At 49.4% G+C, this 12963-nt stretch overlaps 4 protein-coding genes across 4 annotated transcripts; 3 read left to right on the forward strand and 1 right to left on the reverse strand.

Annotated features, from left to right (window-relative positions):
- Positions 1-103: 103 nt before the first annotated feature.
- HO133_000280 (uncharacterized protein) lies at positions 104-2483 on the reverse strand (the record flags this gene model as incomplete). Its single annotated transcript, XM_037291219.1, has 6 exons — positions 104-541; positions 589-845; positions 996-1171; positions 1529-1886; positions 2032-2417; positions 2470-2483. 6 exons carry the CDS (start codon positions 2481-2483, stop codon positions 104-106), a joined length of 1629 nt encoding a protein of 542 aa, XP_037152654.1.
- A 439-nt stretch (positions 2484-2922) lies between these two features.
- On the forward strand, positions 2923-4150 carry HO133_000281 (uncharacterized protein; the record flags this gene model as incomplete). Its single annotated transcript, XM_037291220.1, has 3 exons — positions 2923-3240; positions 3300-3953; positions 4046-4150. The coding sequence occupies 3 exons, from the start codon at positions 2923-2925 to the stop codon at positions 4148-4150; spliced, it is 1077 nt and encodes a 358-aa protein (XP_037152655.1).
- Positions 4151-7543: 3393 nt separating this feature from the next.
- Positions 7544-9114, forward strand: HO133_000282 (uncharacterized protein; the record flags this gene model as incomplete). The annotated part of the gene is made up of 7 exons (XM_037291221.1): positions 7544-7592; positions 7654-7826; positions 7880-7963; positions 8040-8388; positions 8442-8635; positions 8724-8928; positions 8981-9114. 7 exons carry the CDS (start codon positions 7544-7546, stop codon positions 9112-9114), a joined length of 1188 nt encoding a protein of 395 aa, XP_037152656.1.
- An 859-nt stretch (positions 9115-9973) lies between these two features.
- On the forward strand, positions 9974-12792 carry HO133_000283 (uncharacterized protein; the record flags this gene model as incomplete). Its single annotated transcript, XM_037291222.1, has 7 exons — positions 9974-10046; positions 10098-10192; positions 10252-10358; positions 10409-10676; positions 10735-11627; positions 11673-11854; positions 11906-12792. The coding sequence occupies 7 exons, from the start codon at positions 9974-9976 to the stop codon at positions 12790-12792; spliced, it is 2505 nt and encodes an 834-aa protein (XP_037152657.1).
- Between the last annotated feature and the right edge of the window lie 171 nt (positions 12793-12963).

Consider the following 12963-nt stretch of genomic DNA (forward strand, 5'->3'; position numbering starts at 1 on the left):
CGAAGCGCTGGTAGACATGCAGTACCGACCGTCCTAAGCCCTTTATGCCTGGGGAAAGGTAGGAGTTCCAGGTTGCATCGTCGACTCAATCCTGACTCCAACATCAATCTCGAAGTGCTCTCTCGACTAGCAACTGCTTTCCCTCGCCGGGTTCAGAGGGTGTCGAGAGGCCATTACGTGGCGAGCCAGTTGCCATACGTGGGGAGCTTGTGCCAGTCCTTGGAGTGTCTAAGCCCATCGGCGTCACAGAGCCGCTAGGAGGAACGGGAATTCTGATGTCTTCGGGAGAGCTTGGGACGAAATTTTCAGGAAGTCCAGGTATCTTGATTCTCGTAGCTTCATTGTTGTAACTAGCGGGGATGATTTCGATGATTTCGTTCCTAGGGAATTGAAGGTTTGGGATATCTATAGCATTGCATGCCATTATATACCCGTAGAGCACCCTTAGGACGCTCTCATGTGCAATGATGAGCAGATCGTTCTGCTCCCTTTCGAGTTCGAGTATGACGGGCTCGAGCCTGACTGCAAGATCGTGGTACGACTGGAAGAATCAGCACAGAGCAAGCATCGATGTGGTGGGTCACTAACCTCAGCCCGCGGATATCGATGATGATATGGGTCCGCTTCATGTTTCGCTATCTCATCGGGATACTCAAGCCTGATCCGCCTCTCGGACTTTTTCTCACAAACCCCTGGATTGAGTTGACTCAGCTGAGACCTCTGACGTACTCTGTAGCCTTTTTCCTCAAGAAAGTGACCCGTCTCTATCGTTCTTTTCCTGGTCGAAGTCCATATCGTCAGCATTTTCAATGGAATGTCTGGTCCACCGCGATCGATCATAGCTTCTATATTCACAATTAGCACTGCTCTTCAAGGTAAGTAAGAGACATGGGCTAGACGAAAATCTCCAGGGTAGGACAGGATCATTTCGTTCCCCAAAACGTCTTGCGACTCCAACTGTGCTAACAAGGGAAAGACACTGCGATATCACTCACGCCTTTCTCCCTCTCGGTGATGAATGAGAGTTTCTGACATCTTCTTTGCATACTCCTTTCCTTGTCCCGATAGAGAGGCGTCTGTCTTGTAGGAATCTTCTTCTCGGGATGTGCCGGCTCTCGCAAAGTATGTATGTCTTGATTTGATGTGCAAATTTAGTAGGAAAAAGACGATCCTGCATGTATTGAGAGGTAAGCTCCCCTTCTTCAGACAATATTTGACATAAACTGTGCCAACAGCATGCAGAAACAGATCGAACAACAATTTCCTGTTTGAGTCGCTGCAATGGCTCTTGCTTTGCTCCCAAGATCGTTATCTATGAAGTATAAGACACGCTGACAACAAGCCAGTCAAACGGCGTTCTCCTGTTTGATTGGCTCACATTACCCTTGGCTTGCTCCTAAGAAAAGTATCGGTGAAGCAGAAGACACACTGAACAGAAGCCATTCACCGGCATCCTCCCACTGGACTTGCCTGTTCCCGAGATGGGCATTTATGGAAGATCAAACAGCCTGAGAAATACCTTACGTACCTGTGAGAAAGGTAGCCAAAGCTACAGTTGTTAACATTGATCCTCTCGCCAGCATTGATCATTTTGATATAGTTTAGGTCAGGTTCCTCCATTGTCTCGAAATGTGGTATTTTGGCGCTCATTCTTGCAAGGTAGTGCTTGACGGCAGCGTCTGATGACCAACCAATATAGTCGGGCGAAGAAATCTTCACACTTCGCACATTTTCCTCTATAATTTTCTCATCATCGCAAGCACTTTCAATAAACAGAGTCTCCACTTCGTGCTTGGAAAATTCTTTCGCCAGGGATCTCCTGCCCTCGGAGAGCGGATTAACTGCGTCGTAAATTGCAATCTGCCCGTTCTCGTGGTTCAAGAATTCTACGCACGTATTTAGAATGGTTACTTCACGGCACGAACCCGAGTCAAAAACTGGTCTGGGGGGTAAAGTAGCATTTTGTCAGTGCAAAATAGGTTGATACGCACTGGTACAAACTTGGGAGGAATTAGTCAGAACTATACATACGGTAGATGTCATCTCGACATTTCTTGAGGATCTTTTGGCGAAGGAGGACTGTGCTTGCCGAAGCATTCACAAAAAAGTAATCTTCCGGCACATCCTTTCCATCACCAACATGCTCTCTTCTATAGTCTCCTAGGTGAAAGACCCGCGTCTTGACTCCAAGCCAGCGCAGATACCTTGCTAGAGCAACAGAAAGATGGGTCTTGCCCCTTGCTGGCAAGCCTACTGTGGCTATAATTATTCGGCCTGAATGGAAGAGACGCCCTGACTCGGTGCTATACAGTTGGGCTGGCGCCAACTCTCCAGTCTCTGGCATTTCGTGGATGGCATCGACAAAAGTGCTAGACTTTCGCCTGAATCTCCGAGAGTTTGTCGCGACATCGGCAGTTCTATAGACAGGTACTGAACAAGAGCTGAGCCTTCAGGAACAGTGTCACTTACAGTAGCGTATCCATGAGTCCGATTGAGCTGCGTATCACGGTGTTAGACCCCAAAAAACAATAATCAAATAGAATTCATGAATGAAAGCATTCCCATACATCTCGGATGTGAGAATAAGAAATGGTAAGGAAAAGGAAAAAGCCCGAGGAACACATATCGCATCTTATCGATAGCCGACCTCCCGACGACAGCTCCATAGCGCTAGGGTCAAAGAAGCTAGAGTGGAAAGCTTATTTGACAAAAATTACGGTCGTCTTACTGCGTTACGGAGAGTAGCCAAGCTGCAACAATCAAGCACCTATTCTCCCAGCTCCCAAACACATACCTATCCACCTTCCGGCATTTATCCGCCCATCTCTGGTCCCTCCAAGCACTCTGCCCTGCTGGTGACAACCTTTCCCCATTTCTGAATTTCTGCTGATCTTGGGGGCAAAGGCTGCATCCCCTGACATTATGGGGGACGCGAAGATGGAGGATTTCCTGCCTCCCTACATAGAGGGCAATGCGGTGGTCAGGGCGATTGGTGATACATGGAGTTCGTTCTCCGAGCGGCGCGAAGCGTTAGGTCTTTCTAATCCAGGGACGGTGGAGAACATTGCTCGAGAGGTGCAAAAGGATGTCTTCCTTACCAACTATATGTTCACTGGACTTCGTGCGGATTGGACTAGACCACTCAGTGTGTCGCCTTTATTCCAATATACTCATTCCTTCGCCATGGGCTCTCCAGGCTTGCCTCCATACGGCTTCTCAACCATTTTCGGAACGCCAAAGGTACACCATCCCTGACTTTGGAGCGAGTGACTATGTTTTCTAGCTAACGCTGTACACAGGTCTTTATGCAGGCCAACCTCGAAAACGACGGTCAGCTATCAGCTCAGGGGAATTACCGATGGACTAATGCTTTCATTACAAAATTCAACGTGCAAATGGCTCCAGGACCTGGCCAAGCCATGATCCAAGTAAACAACGATTTCACCGGCAAAGACTTCACCGCTTCTCTGAAATCCATCAACCCATCCATGTTAGAGGGCGGCTTGACCGGTATCTTCATTGGCAGCTATCTTCAGTCCATAACGCCAAGCCTTGCCCTTGGACTCGAGGCCATGTGGCAGAGGGCAGCACTCAACGCCGGTCCAGAGTCTATGCTATCTTACTGTGCGAAATACAAGGGTTCCAGTTGGATTGCCAGTGCGCAGATTCAAGCCCAAGGCGCAGTCAGCGCATCTTACTGGCGAAGGTTGACGGGAAAGGTGGAAGCAGGTGTGGATCTGAATCTACAATTTGCGCCAGGTCTAGGTGGGGGCGGATTGATGGGCAATGGATCACGCAAAGAGGGTACTGCGACCGCTGGTGCGAAATACGATTTCAGGACATCAACGTTCAAGGCCCAACTTGACAGCTCGGGCCGCCTCAGCTGTCTCGTGGAGAAAAGAGTGCTTCCGCCGGTGCAAATCACCTTTGCTGGAGAAATGGACCATTTCAAGGTACGCAAAGACTTGCGAGCGGTGTTTGAATTTGCTATATCGAGTTGACCGATGCAATTGTGTGGGCCGTTGCTAATGTGAAATCCGTTCAGCAACAAGCCAAGGTCGGATTAGCTGTATCCATCGAGACTGCTCCTGAAGAACTTATGAATGCTGCTCAATCCACATCAGCCTCCGCACCATCCGTACCGTTCTAGACGCCTTCCGCCTTGTCCTGGGGCTCCCAACAGCTCCCCCCGCCTATTCGCAGATTACTCCGTCTCACTCCTCTCGACCTTCTCATTGTGTCTCAACAACTGACTGTATCTGGTGAGGCTCTCTATTTGGTGAGAGTCTTCTAGGCCCGACTCGTTGTATTGTCTGAGCGTTGTTTACCGTATTATCGAACGGTGTAGGAATGTAAATTTAGTATTGCGGCCCCGTTGCACATATACGGCCAAGCAAGCGATAGGCAGGCATTCTGATTAGCAAACAGTTGTCACCTCATGTACAAAAGCTTAATTGAGAGACGATGCTGAAGACGTTCCAGACTCTTCATCATGCTCCATGGAACAGCTTACGTTCAAGCAATCTAAAAAGGGGAAAGTGAGAAACTCGAAATCTGGGTCACGGACGCGACGAACGTGCATTAATGAGAGGCTAAACCTTTTCGCACGTCTGCAGCCGGTATCGACACGACTGAATGGGGGGAGCTGATATTCGAAGAAAGTTCTGGAATAGTGATTTCATAGGCGAGAATTGCTGCCTTTGAGTGGCAGTATCTTCAATGAACGAGGAACGTTTACCGCCAACAGCAGCTTCCTCAAAGTACACGCTCTCATGACCCCCAATACATGCTAGCTCCCTCCTCTCAATTTGCTCCTCAAACAAAGTAAGCTTCAAGCACAAGGAAATTATGCCATTCAATCTTCAAGACATTCAGTAGGATTCGAGCCCTGGCTAAGTTTCTCGATGCATTTCAGTCAGGGCACACAAGTCTGGTGATGGAGTGAAGTAAGCTGCATAGGTTACGCATTGCCGAGAATGCAGCAGATGGTCATTAGACGCAGTTGAATTCCTAATACTCTCTCCCGTACAAATGAATGTCGTGAAAGCAATCCTCACCCAAATGGATTCGTCCGTATATATTTACCAAAGAATTTGTTTTGGGGGACATTGCCCGTTGACACTGTGCACATGATTTTTGAAAAGGTACTAGTACTTAGTTACTCCCTCGCTCCATCCATGCTTATGAATGTTCTACTCGAGTACTCCAATCACAAGCTAAAGAACGTTTCGATTTCCGAGGTCAGAGTGTTGTACGGCGAGAAAATAAAATATGGAGAGGTCTCGTGAGCGGTAGATCTTTTGCCGCTCGCTGCGGGTGCGGAGGAGGAGGTGGATACCGGTGGTGCCGGTGCTTCAGAATAGCCAATTGGATGGTACCTGCCTTTTGATTCCACACTTTTCACTTCTCTGGGCGCCTGTGCTTACCATGGTTCCCATCGTCATGTGCTGCTTGCAAAATTGTAGCTTCTTCAACGCCTGCATCGTCCAGCATGGAAATTTTGCCATTGCCTCATGCTAGAGGTCAATAATGGATGCTAAAGCAGGCAGAAGGATATCTACATATTACATAGGTCCAAGAGTAAGGATCTTTTACAGTACTATACTGCTCGATGCCAAGCCAGGCGTGGACCCAACGATTCTTCGGCCTTTTAACGTGGGTACGATTGGACCAAGATGAGTTAGGCTTGCATAATCCAGTGGGCAATCATGCGTCACTCCATCATGCAAGATGGCGATCAATCTGCAGGCGAACACGTCAATAATGTCGGATGGTCTGCCCACTTCAGCAAAACCAGGCATTATTTTTCACTCTGACTTTTCCAGATGCTTTGTTTCAGAAATAAGTACCCATCTGGTCCACGGCCGGCGTACGGTAGAGGCAAAGCTGTACGGCTGCTTTTAACTTTGTACACTTGGACAGGGCCCTCGGGCGGCGGATGCATGACATATAGAAAGTATCTCTCCCTCTCTCTCTCTCTCTCTCCCACCTCCCTTCTCTCCGTCGTCCGGTAGCCAAACGATCATTGGACCTTCTGCAGCACTCTACCTATGCTCCGTACGCTTAGATATTAAGGCATCCGAGGAATCCTCATTCCTTCCTTCACAGACTCTAGAGTCCTCATCCCCATGACGTTCGAAATATGGGACATTGTTCAAAACAATCAAAGGTCGCAAAGGCTGGGTCGATTGCCGTACCTTGGGCGCATAAGTAGGCTATCCAAAGTATCCAAACGATCTAACTCGATCATGCCTTTCGTAGCTTCCATCCTTCTCCCTTGAAGGCAGTCGAATGTAAGGTAGGTAAGGTAGATAGATAGGTCTGTCCTCGTTCTAGTAGATCAGTCCCACGTTGCCCTCGCCTGTTCCTGCGCCAGCTAGAATGCCTCTAGTCCAATGGTGGCCAAGTAACATCGAGTCCAAGTATGTCCATGTGACCACCCAACCGAGAACGCTCACTTCCCCTCAAACCTTCTTCACTGCCCATATCATTATTGGACATTGCTCTGGGACTTCCCCTGAGCCTGAGAGCAGTACTCCGTAGAAGTAAGCAGTCCCCTTTCCGCAAGAATTGCCCACTATCATCCTCTTTCCCCCTGAGGAAAAACGAACACTTTCCCCCAGGGTTTGAGCCACAGCTTCGGTCCATTAGAACCATTAATCAATCAATCAAAATCCATCAGTCAGTCAATCAACCAATCAATCAATCAATCGAAATAAGGCGACCTGCTTCGCTGTGACTGCCGCTCCTGTCCGCGTAGCCTTCCCCTCTTGTTCTCGCACTCTTGTAGAGATCGCTTAGTTAGTTACCAGCTTTCTGGGAAATAATCGCACGGTTCCCGCGCTGGGACGGCTAAGCCTCCGAGCGAGATCTCAATCATCAATCCTAACATTAACACCGCAATATCCTTCCCTTCTTGAACATAGCCAGCTTCATTATCTACCTCCTCCCCTCTCCTATGCAATCCTCCTTGTAGCGACAACGGAACAAACAGCCGCGGGAAAGGGAACTCTATTCAACTCATGTGTCAGGCGACACTCGGCTTTTGCTTCGCTCTCTACAACACTCGTTCACAACACCAAGGCAATCTTGTCCTAAAAAGTGAAGCCTGAGATTGCATCAACTTCAACAGAGATAATCCACTCCTCATTCTGCGACATGGTCCCCTCACCTTGAGCAATTGCAGATAGAGCACCGTTTGTTGCGCAGCCACCTTACCACATTCTAGCGACGGAGAAGAGGCATCCTCGCTACCCACACAAAACGCCATCGAGGGTATCCTTGCGCGTTGACCCAAAGCACCAAATTGGTGTGATTGATATCCTGTGTAATTTCAGTCGCCTCACCTCACTCTCCTCATTCTCCTTCTTCCTACCTACAGTACCTCCACCCTCCACCCTCCACCCTCCACCCTCCACCTCCTCAGGTCCGCCCAACACGGACTCATCTACAACCCTTCCGTTGCTCCATCATCGGCTCGATACTTCGAGTCCACCGTACTCTCGATAACCAGAGAGAAACAGCGCCATCTTGCCCTGCTAAGATGTCTACGCAAAACCGTCCAGCAGGTTTCACCAGCTTGCGCATGGGAGGTAGGGATGAGCCATGCTTACTTCTACACTCTGGCAGAGACTGATGGTTGATACAATGTAGAAGTCATCCGTGAGAAAGTGCAAGACGGTGTGACTGGCGAGACCAGAGAAATGCAGTACACCCAGTGCAAGATCGTGGGAAACGGCTCTTTTGGAGTGGTTTTCCAGACCAAGCTGGCTCCAAACGGAGAGGATGCAGCTATCAAGCGTGTTCTTCAGGACAAGCGCTTTAAGGCAAGCGTGGAAAATATGCCATAACATTACGTTCGAAGTACTGATGGAAGCAGAATCGTGAATTGCAGATCATGCGTATCGTCCGTCACCCCAACATCGTAGAACTAAAAGCGTTCTACTACTCGAATGGAGAGCGTGTAAGCAAGAAAGTATTTTATTGAATCGAGGAATTGCTCATGGTACCATGAAGAAAGTAGCTGACGCCCGCCTCAGAAAGAAGAAGTCTACCTCAACCTTGTCCTTGAATTCGTGCCGGAGACTGTATACCGTGCCTCACGTTTTTTCAACAAGATGAAGACTACCATGCCCATTCTCGAGATCAAGATATACATCTACCAGCTTTTCCGCTCCCTTGCGTATATCCACTCCCAGGGCATCTGTCATCGGGATATCAAACCGCAGAATCTTCTGCTTGATCCGAATACCGGCGTACTCAAGCTCTGTGATTTCGGTAGCGCCAAAATCCTGGTCGCAAATGAGCCCAACGTCTCATACATCTGCTCTCGCTACTACCGTGCCCCTGAGCTCATCTTTGGTGCTACCAACTACACCACCAAAATCGGTAATCTTCCACTCTGTCAGTGGCAGTATCGCTCGCTCACGCTTGTTTGATAGATGTCTGGTCCACCGGCTGCGTGATGGCTGAGTTGATGCTTGGTCAACCTCTGTTCCCCGGAGAGTCTGGCATTGATCAGCTTGTTGAGATCATTAAGGTGCTGGGGACTCCAACCCGCGAGCAGATCCGCACCATGAATCCAAACTATATGGAACACAAGTTCCCTCAGATTAAGCCTCACCCATTCAACAAAGTCAGTGAACCTGGAATTTTCTTTTACGTACTAACCTAATGAGTTTTTCCTTTTCGAACGAAAGCCCAGATACTAATTCTGTGTCTAGGTATTCCGCAAAGCGACCCCAGATGCGATTGAGTTGATCTCGGCTCTTCTCGAGTATACCCCTACTAAGCGTCTCTCGGCCATCGAGGCCATGGTTCACCCATTCTTCGACGAGCTTCGTGCTTCGGATTGTCGATTCCCCGACTCTCGGCATGCCGCTGGTGGTACTAAAGAGATGCCAAAACTGTTCGACTTCTCGCGTCACGGTAGGTCTTGCTTGCCATGTCGATATTGTTTTCCTCGCTGACTCGTACTCAGAGCTCTCAATTGCTCCGGAGCAAAACGCGCGTCTCGTCCCGACCCACGCGCGTAAGGAGCTTCTCTCACGCGGCATTGACCTTGAAACCCTCGATCCAATGTCTCAGGACGATATGAAGGCTCAGCTTGAGTGAGATAGATACTGGCTACGAATCATGCGTAACGAAGTCACGGTATCAGCGTGTCAGCACTTACCTAGCGTGGCGTTGGCCAAACAGTCGTTCCCGTATGTTCTCGCCAGGTCAGTGATAGCAAGATCACTGACAGATTGTGTGGACCAAAAGCATGGCATGGCTTAATTCAAAACGGCAATGCCTCGAATATTTTATCAATTCACAATTCCCTGGCAAAAGCGCGGCATGCATGGATGAGGGTTCCAATTTGTGCGATAGGCGGAATTTTTCATGTGGTGAATGATCAGCTGGGAATGAGGCCAGGCGCAGGAAGAAGCTAGGGTTTGGTGAAGGCTGCATGGGCACTTTCTAAGATGATCACACCTTAGATGACGCACCTACATAAGTTTCATGATTGCTAGCACCATCAACTATTCAAACAATTGACCAAATATTCTCGAATTTCTCCTGCTGTGCAACTGAAGAGACGGTGGATGGTGGAGTCCCATCCCATTACCACCAAAAATCTGAGGTCTACACGCTAGTTGTGGTGTTTACGAATGCTCCTGAATAGCCGCAGTGCGTCCTTTTTCCACCTCCTTTCGCCACACACTCTTAGTCATAAATCTGTCACTCCTCTCCGTGATATTTCTAGACATTTATAACAGCATCAAGCGGATAGACGATGTAGGATCTCAATTCGCCAGGCTCACCTCACCCGGATTTCATGCAAGTGGAGCGTCTCAGCCCTATATTGAAGCGACAGGGACTAAGGCCTCATGGCCAATTGGATTTGGCGCGCCGAGCGTCTGCCAGCGCCAACCTAGAAGCATAGCCCCATTCAAGACAACTTTGCTCCATCAAAACTCCCCCAGCAAGCATGGCAGACTACGATAGGAGAAACGGTGGACCACGAGGGGGCTACAACAATAACCGCAAGCGGCGTTATCGAGGCACAACCCCCGACCCCGTTGAACCTGCCTCGAGCTGACCTTTGCATGCAGACGATGATGAACACGACCGCCGACCGCAGCGCAGAAGATATGAGGAACCTTTGCATCTCAAAGTGCGGAAGCAGCTTCTTGGGGTCGCAGAATCCGTATGTCCATTGTGTCACCGATGGCCCAGCCCTGGCCCTTTGAGCTAATGGCATCGTAGCCGCTGAAGAGAACCGACGAAGAGATCAGCAGTATCGCGAAACTCGTCGTGGACAACTATGACGATGAGGCTATCCGAAGACAGTTCTTTGATTTGTCACTACAGATGTGAGATATCGCGAACATAGTCATCGGCACATGACTGATGTTGACCCTAGTGTTGTCGAACAACCCTTCAAGATCCCTTTTGTTGCTGCAATACTTATCGTCATCAATCCACAGAAACCAGAAGTAGCGCAAGAGATATTGACGAGGGCAGCAAAGGCAATACAGGAATACCTCGAGGCTGGACACTGGCGTGAAGTCAAGCTGGTCTTGCGGTTCTTGGCCTGCTTGCAGGGTCTGCTTGAAGAGGATGGCGTATTTCCATTATTGGAGGAGCTCTTTTCGAGAGCCGTCGACTTGCAGACTGCATCTTCCGAAGATGTGAGTATCATGCTAGTAGTGCTAGTGCTTCAGTCGAAGCTAATCAGAAGAGCTGCAGAGCCTGGGCCTGGAACTCGTCAAGATTATCTTGCTTACGATACCGTATGCTATGGCCTCCTCCGCAACTGGCTTTGAAGAGCGTGCGTTGGCACTGTTGGATAAGACGGATATCATTGCATCTACGCCTCACGCCTTAGAAGCTCTCGTAAATCCTTATCCAGGGAACGATGAAGGAGATGCTCAGGAACCACAAAGCATCATCAATTTGCTGCAAAAGCAACTGCAGGGAGAGGCAGGGCAATCTTGGAAGCTGGCGTGCATTCCCCGTCCTTGGAACGTCAGAAAGGAAGAAGATACAACGGATACAGCCGTTGCATCAAAGAAGCATGCTTTGCCTGAAATCAACATCCCATCGCCCGTGGCACCAGGTCCACGGCCAATGCTTCCCGAGATATACTTCTCAGTCTATGCGGATCAAGACATTGAGACAGTCCCATCAACGTCTGATGTAGCATCATCAATCCTCCGAGATTCCCTAGTTGATACCATCAACATCCTCGACTGCAACCGCAATGCAACTGCCAAATTTCTAATCGATCTCGATTGTTACTTCTCCGCTGAGACTTTTGTCAAAAGAGCGACACAGTTCGACAAGCTACGGAACGTAGAAGAGGGTCGCTCGACTTGGAAGCCGGAGGATGTCGCTGTTGACGCTGTGTTTTCCCAACTCCTGCAGCTACCTATGGCGGAGCACAAGCTTGTCTACTATCATTCTGTCCTGACTGAGGCCTGCAAAATTGCGCCGGCGGCAATTGCACCTAGTCTGGGCCGTGCCATTCGATGGTTGTATAAGAATGTGGATGGGATGGACCTTGAGTTGGTGTATCGTTTCATGGACTGGTTCTCCCATCACCTGAGCAATTTTGGCTTCACCTGGAAATGGACTGAATGGTAAGTAATTCGCATTTCATGGGCTCATCGCTAATAGATGCTCAGGGTCGACGATGTACAACTGCCATTGATACATCCCAAAAAGGCTTTCATGATGGGAGCACTGGAGAAGGAAATCCGTCTCAGCTTCGCTGCGCGGATCAGAGGGACCCTTCCAGAGCCATATCAACCACTCATATCGGAAGCCAAGGAAAAAGACACCCCCGATTTCAAGTACAGTTCTGATCGTAAGCATTCAATCCTCGTTGGCTTGGAACCCACGAAGCTAATTTCCAAAGAAATGCCCTACTCCGAACCCGCCAAAGAGATCCTTCGCCTTCTCCGTGCCAAAGCTCCCGACACGGATTTACAAAGTCCACTCAGCACCATTGAAGAGACCGCAGAGTCTCTTGGCGTGACAGATCCACTCGTCCCATCCACAGACGCCTACGTAACGGCAATTTGCTTCCTTGGCAGCAAGTCTCTGTCCCACGTACTCTCGCAGATTGAGCGCTGTAAAGACCGCCTCTTGTCAATTGGAGCTAAAAGCGAACTCGCCCGAAGGCAGATTATTACATCTGTTATGGACTATTGGCACGAAAAGCCAGGGATAGGCGTCAATGTGGTGGACAAGCTTCTAAATTATACCATACTAACGCCGATCAGTGTAGTCTTGTGGGCCTTAAGTGATCAGCTAGGGAAAGGGGAAGGGCTTGTTCTGAGCCATGTTTTCGAGATGGTTAGCAGCACGGTGACAAAAGTTACCAACCGAGTACGTCAAATCGTGGTCGCCCGCAATCAGCCTGGCCTTCCTGGCGACCAGGTTGCGATCCTCGATGAGACTTTAAGCAAAGAGAGGGACGAGATGGGAAAGCTCTTCGCTGTCATCGAAGATGGCTTGGTTGGTGTTGCTGGTGGCAGCGTGGATGACATGGCTGAGAGCGCGGATCAAGGTTTGAAAGGGGAGGCGATGTTAAGAGGTTGGGGAGGACGGTGGTTAAGGGTGTTCAGGAGGAAGATGGCTGTCGAAGAAGCATGGGTGCAGGAGACGATGAGTTTTGTTGTGCAAGGCGTCGATGCTTCTGGGTTGGAGATTGCTGTGGAGCAGAACGGCAACGGGGAGGCAGTTGGCGATGGAGCTGGAGAGGAGATGCCTGAAGACGAGGCGCTCGCTGGGATTCTGTGAGGCTCCTTTCTTGGGTGTTACTCTATTGTTGGTTCGGGAAGCTGCCTGGGCTGGGTTCCCAAGCATAGGGAGGCAGCCAAAATTGGGGTGTGAAAGTAGGCTCGCATTGACATGGTATAGCATCGAGGATTTCTTGCCACAGGGAAGTTGAAACAGGCACGCATGATTGCT

This window comes from Letharia lupina (assembly GCF_014066315.1).
Source record: "Letharia lupina isolate WasteWater1 chromosome Unknown contig_10, whole genome shotgun sequence".
Classification (NCBI taxonomy): Eukaryota; Fungi; Ascomycota; class Lecanoromycetes; order Lecanorales; family Parmeliaceae; genus Letharia; species Letharia lupina.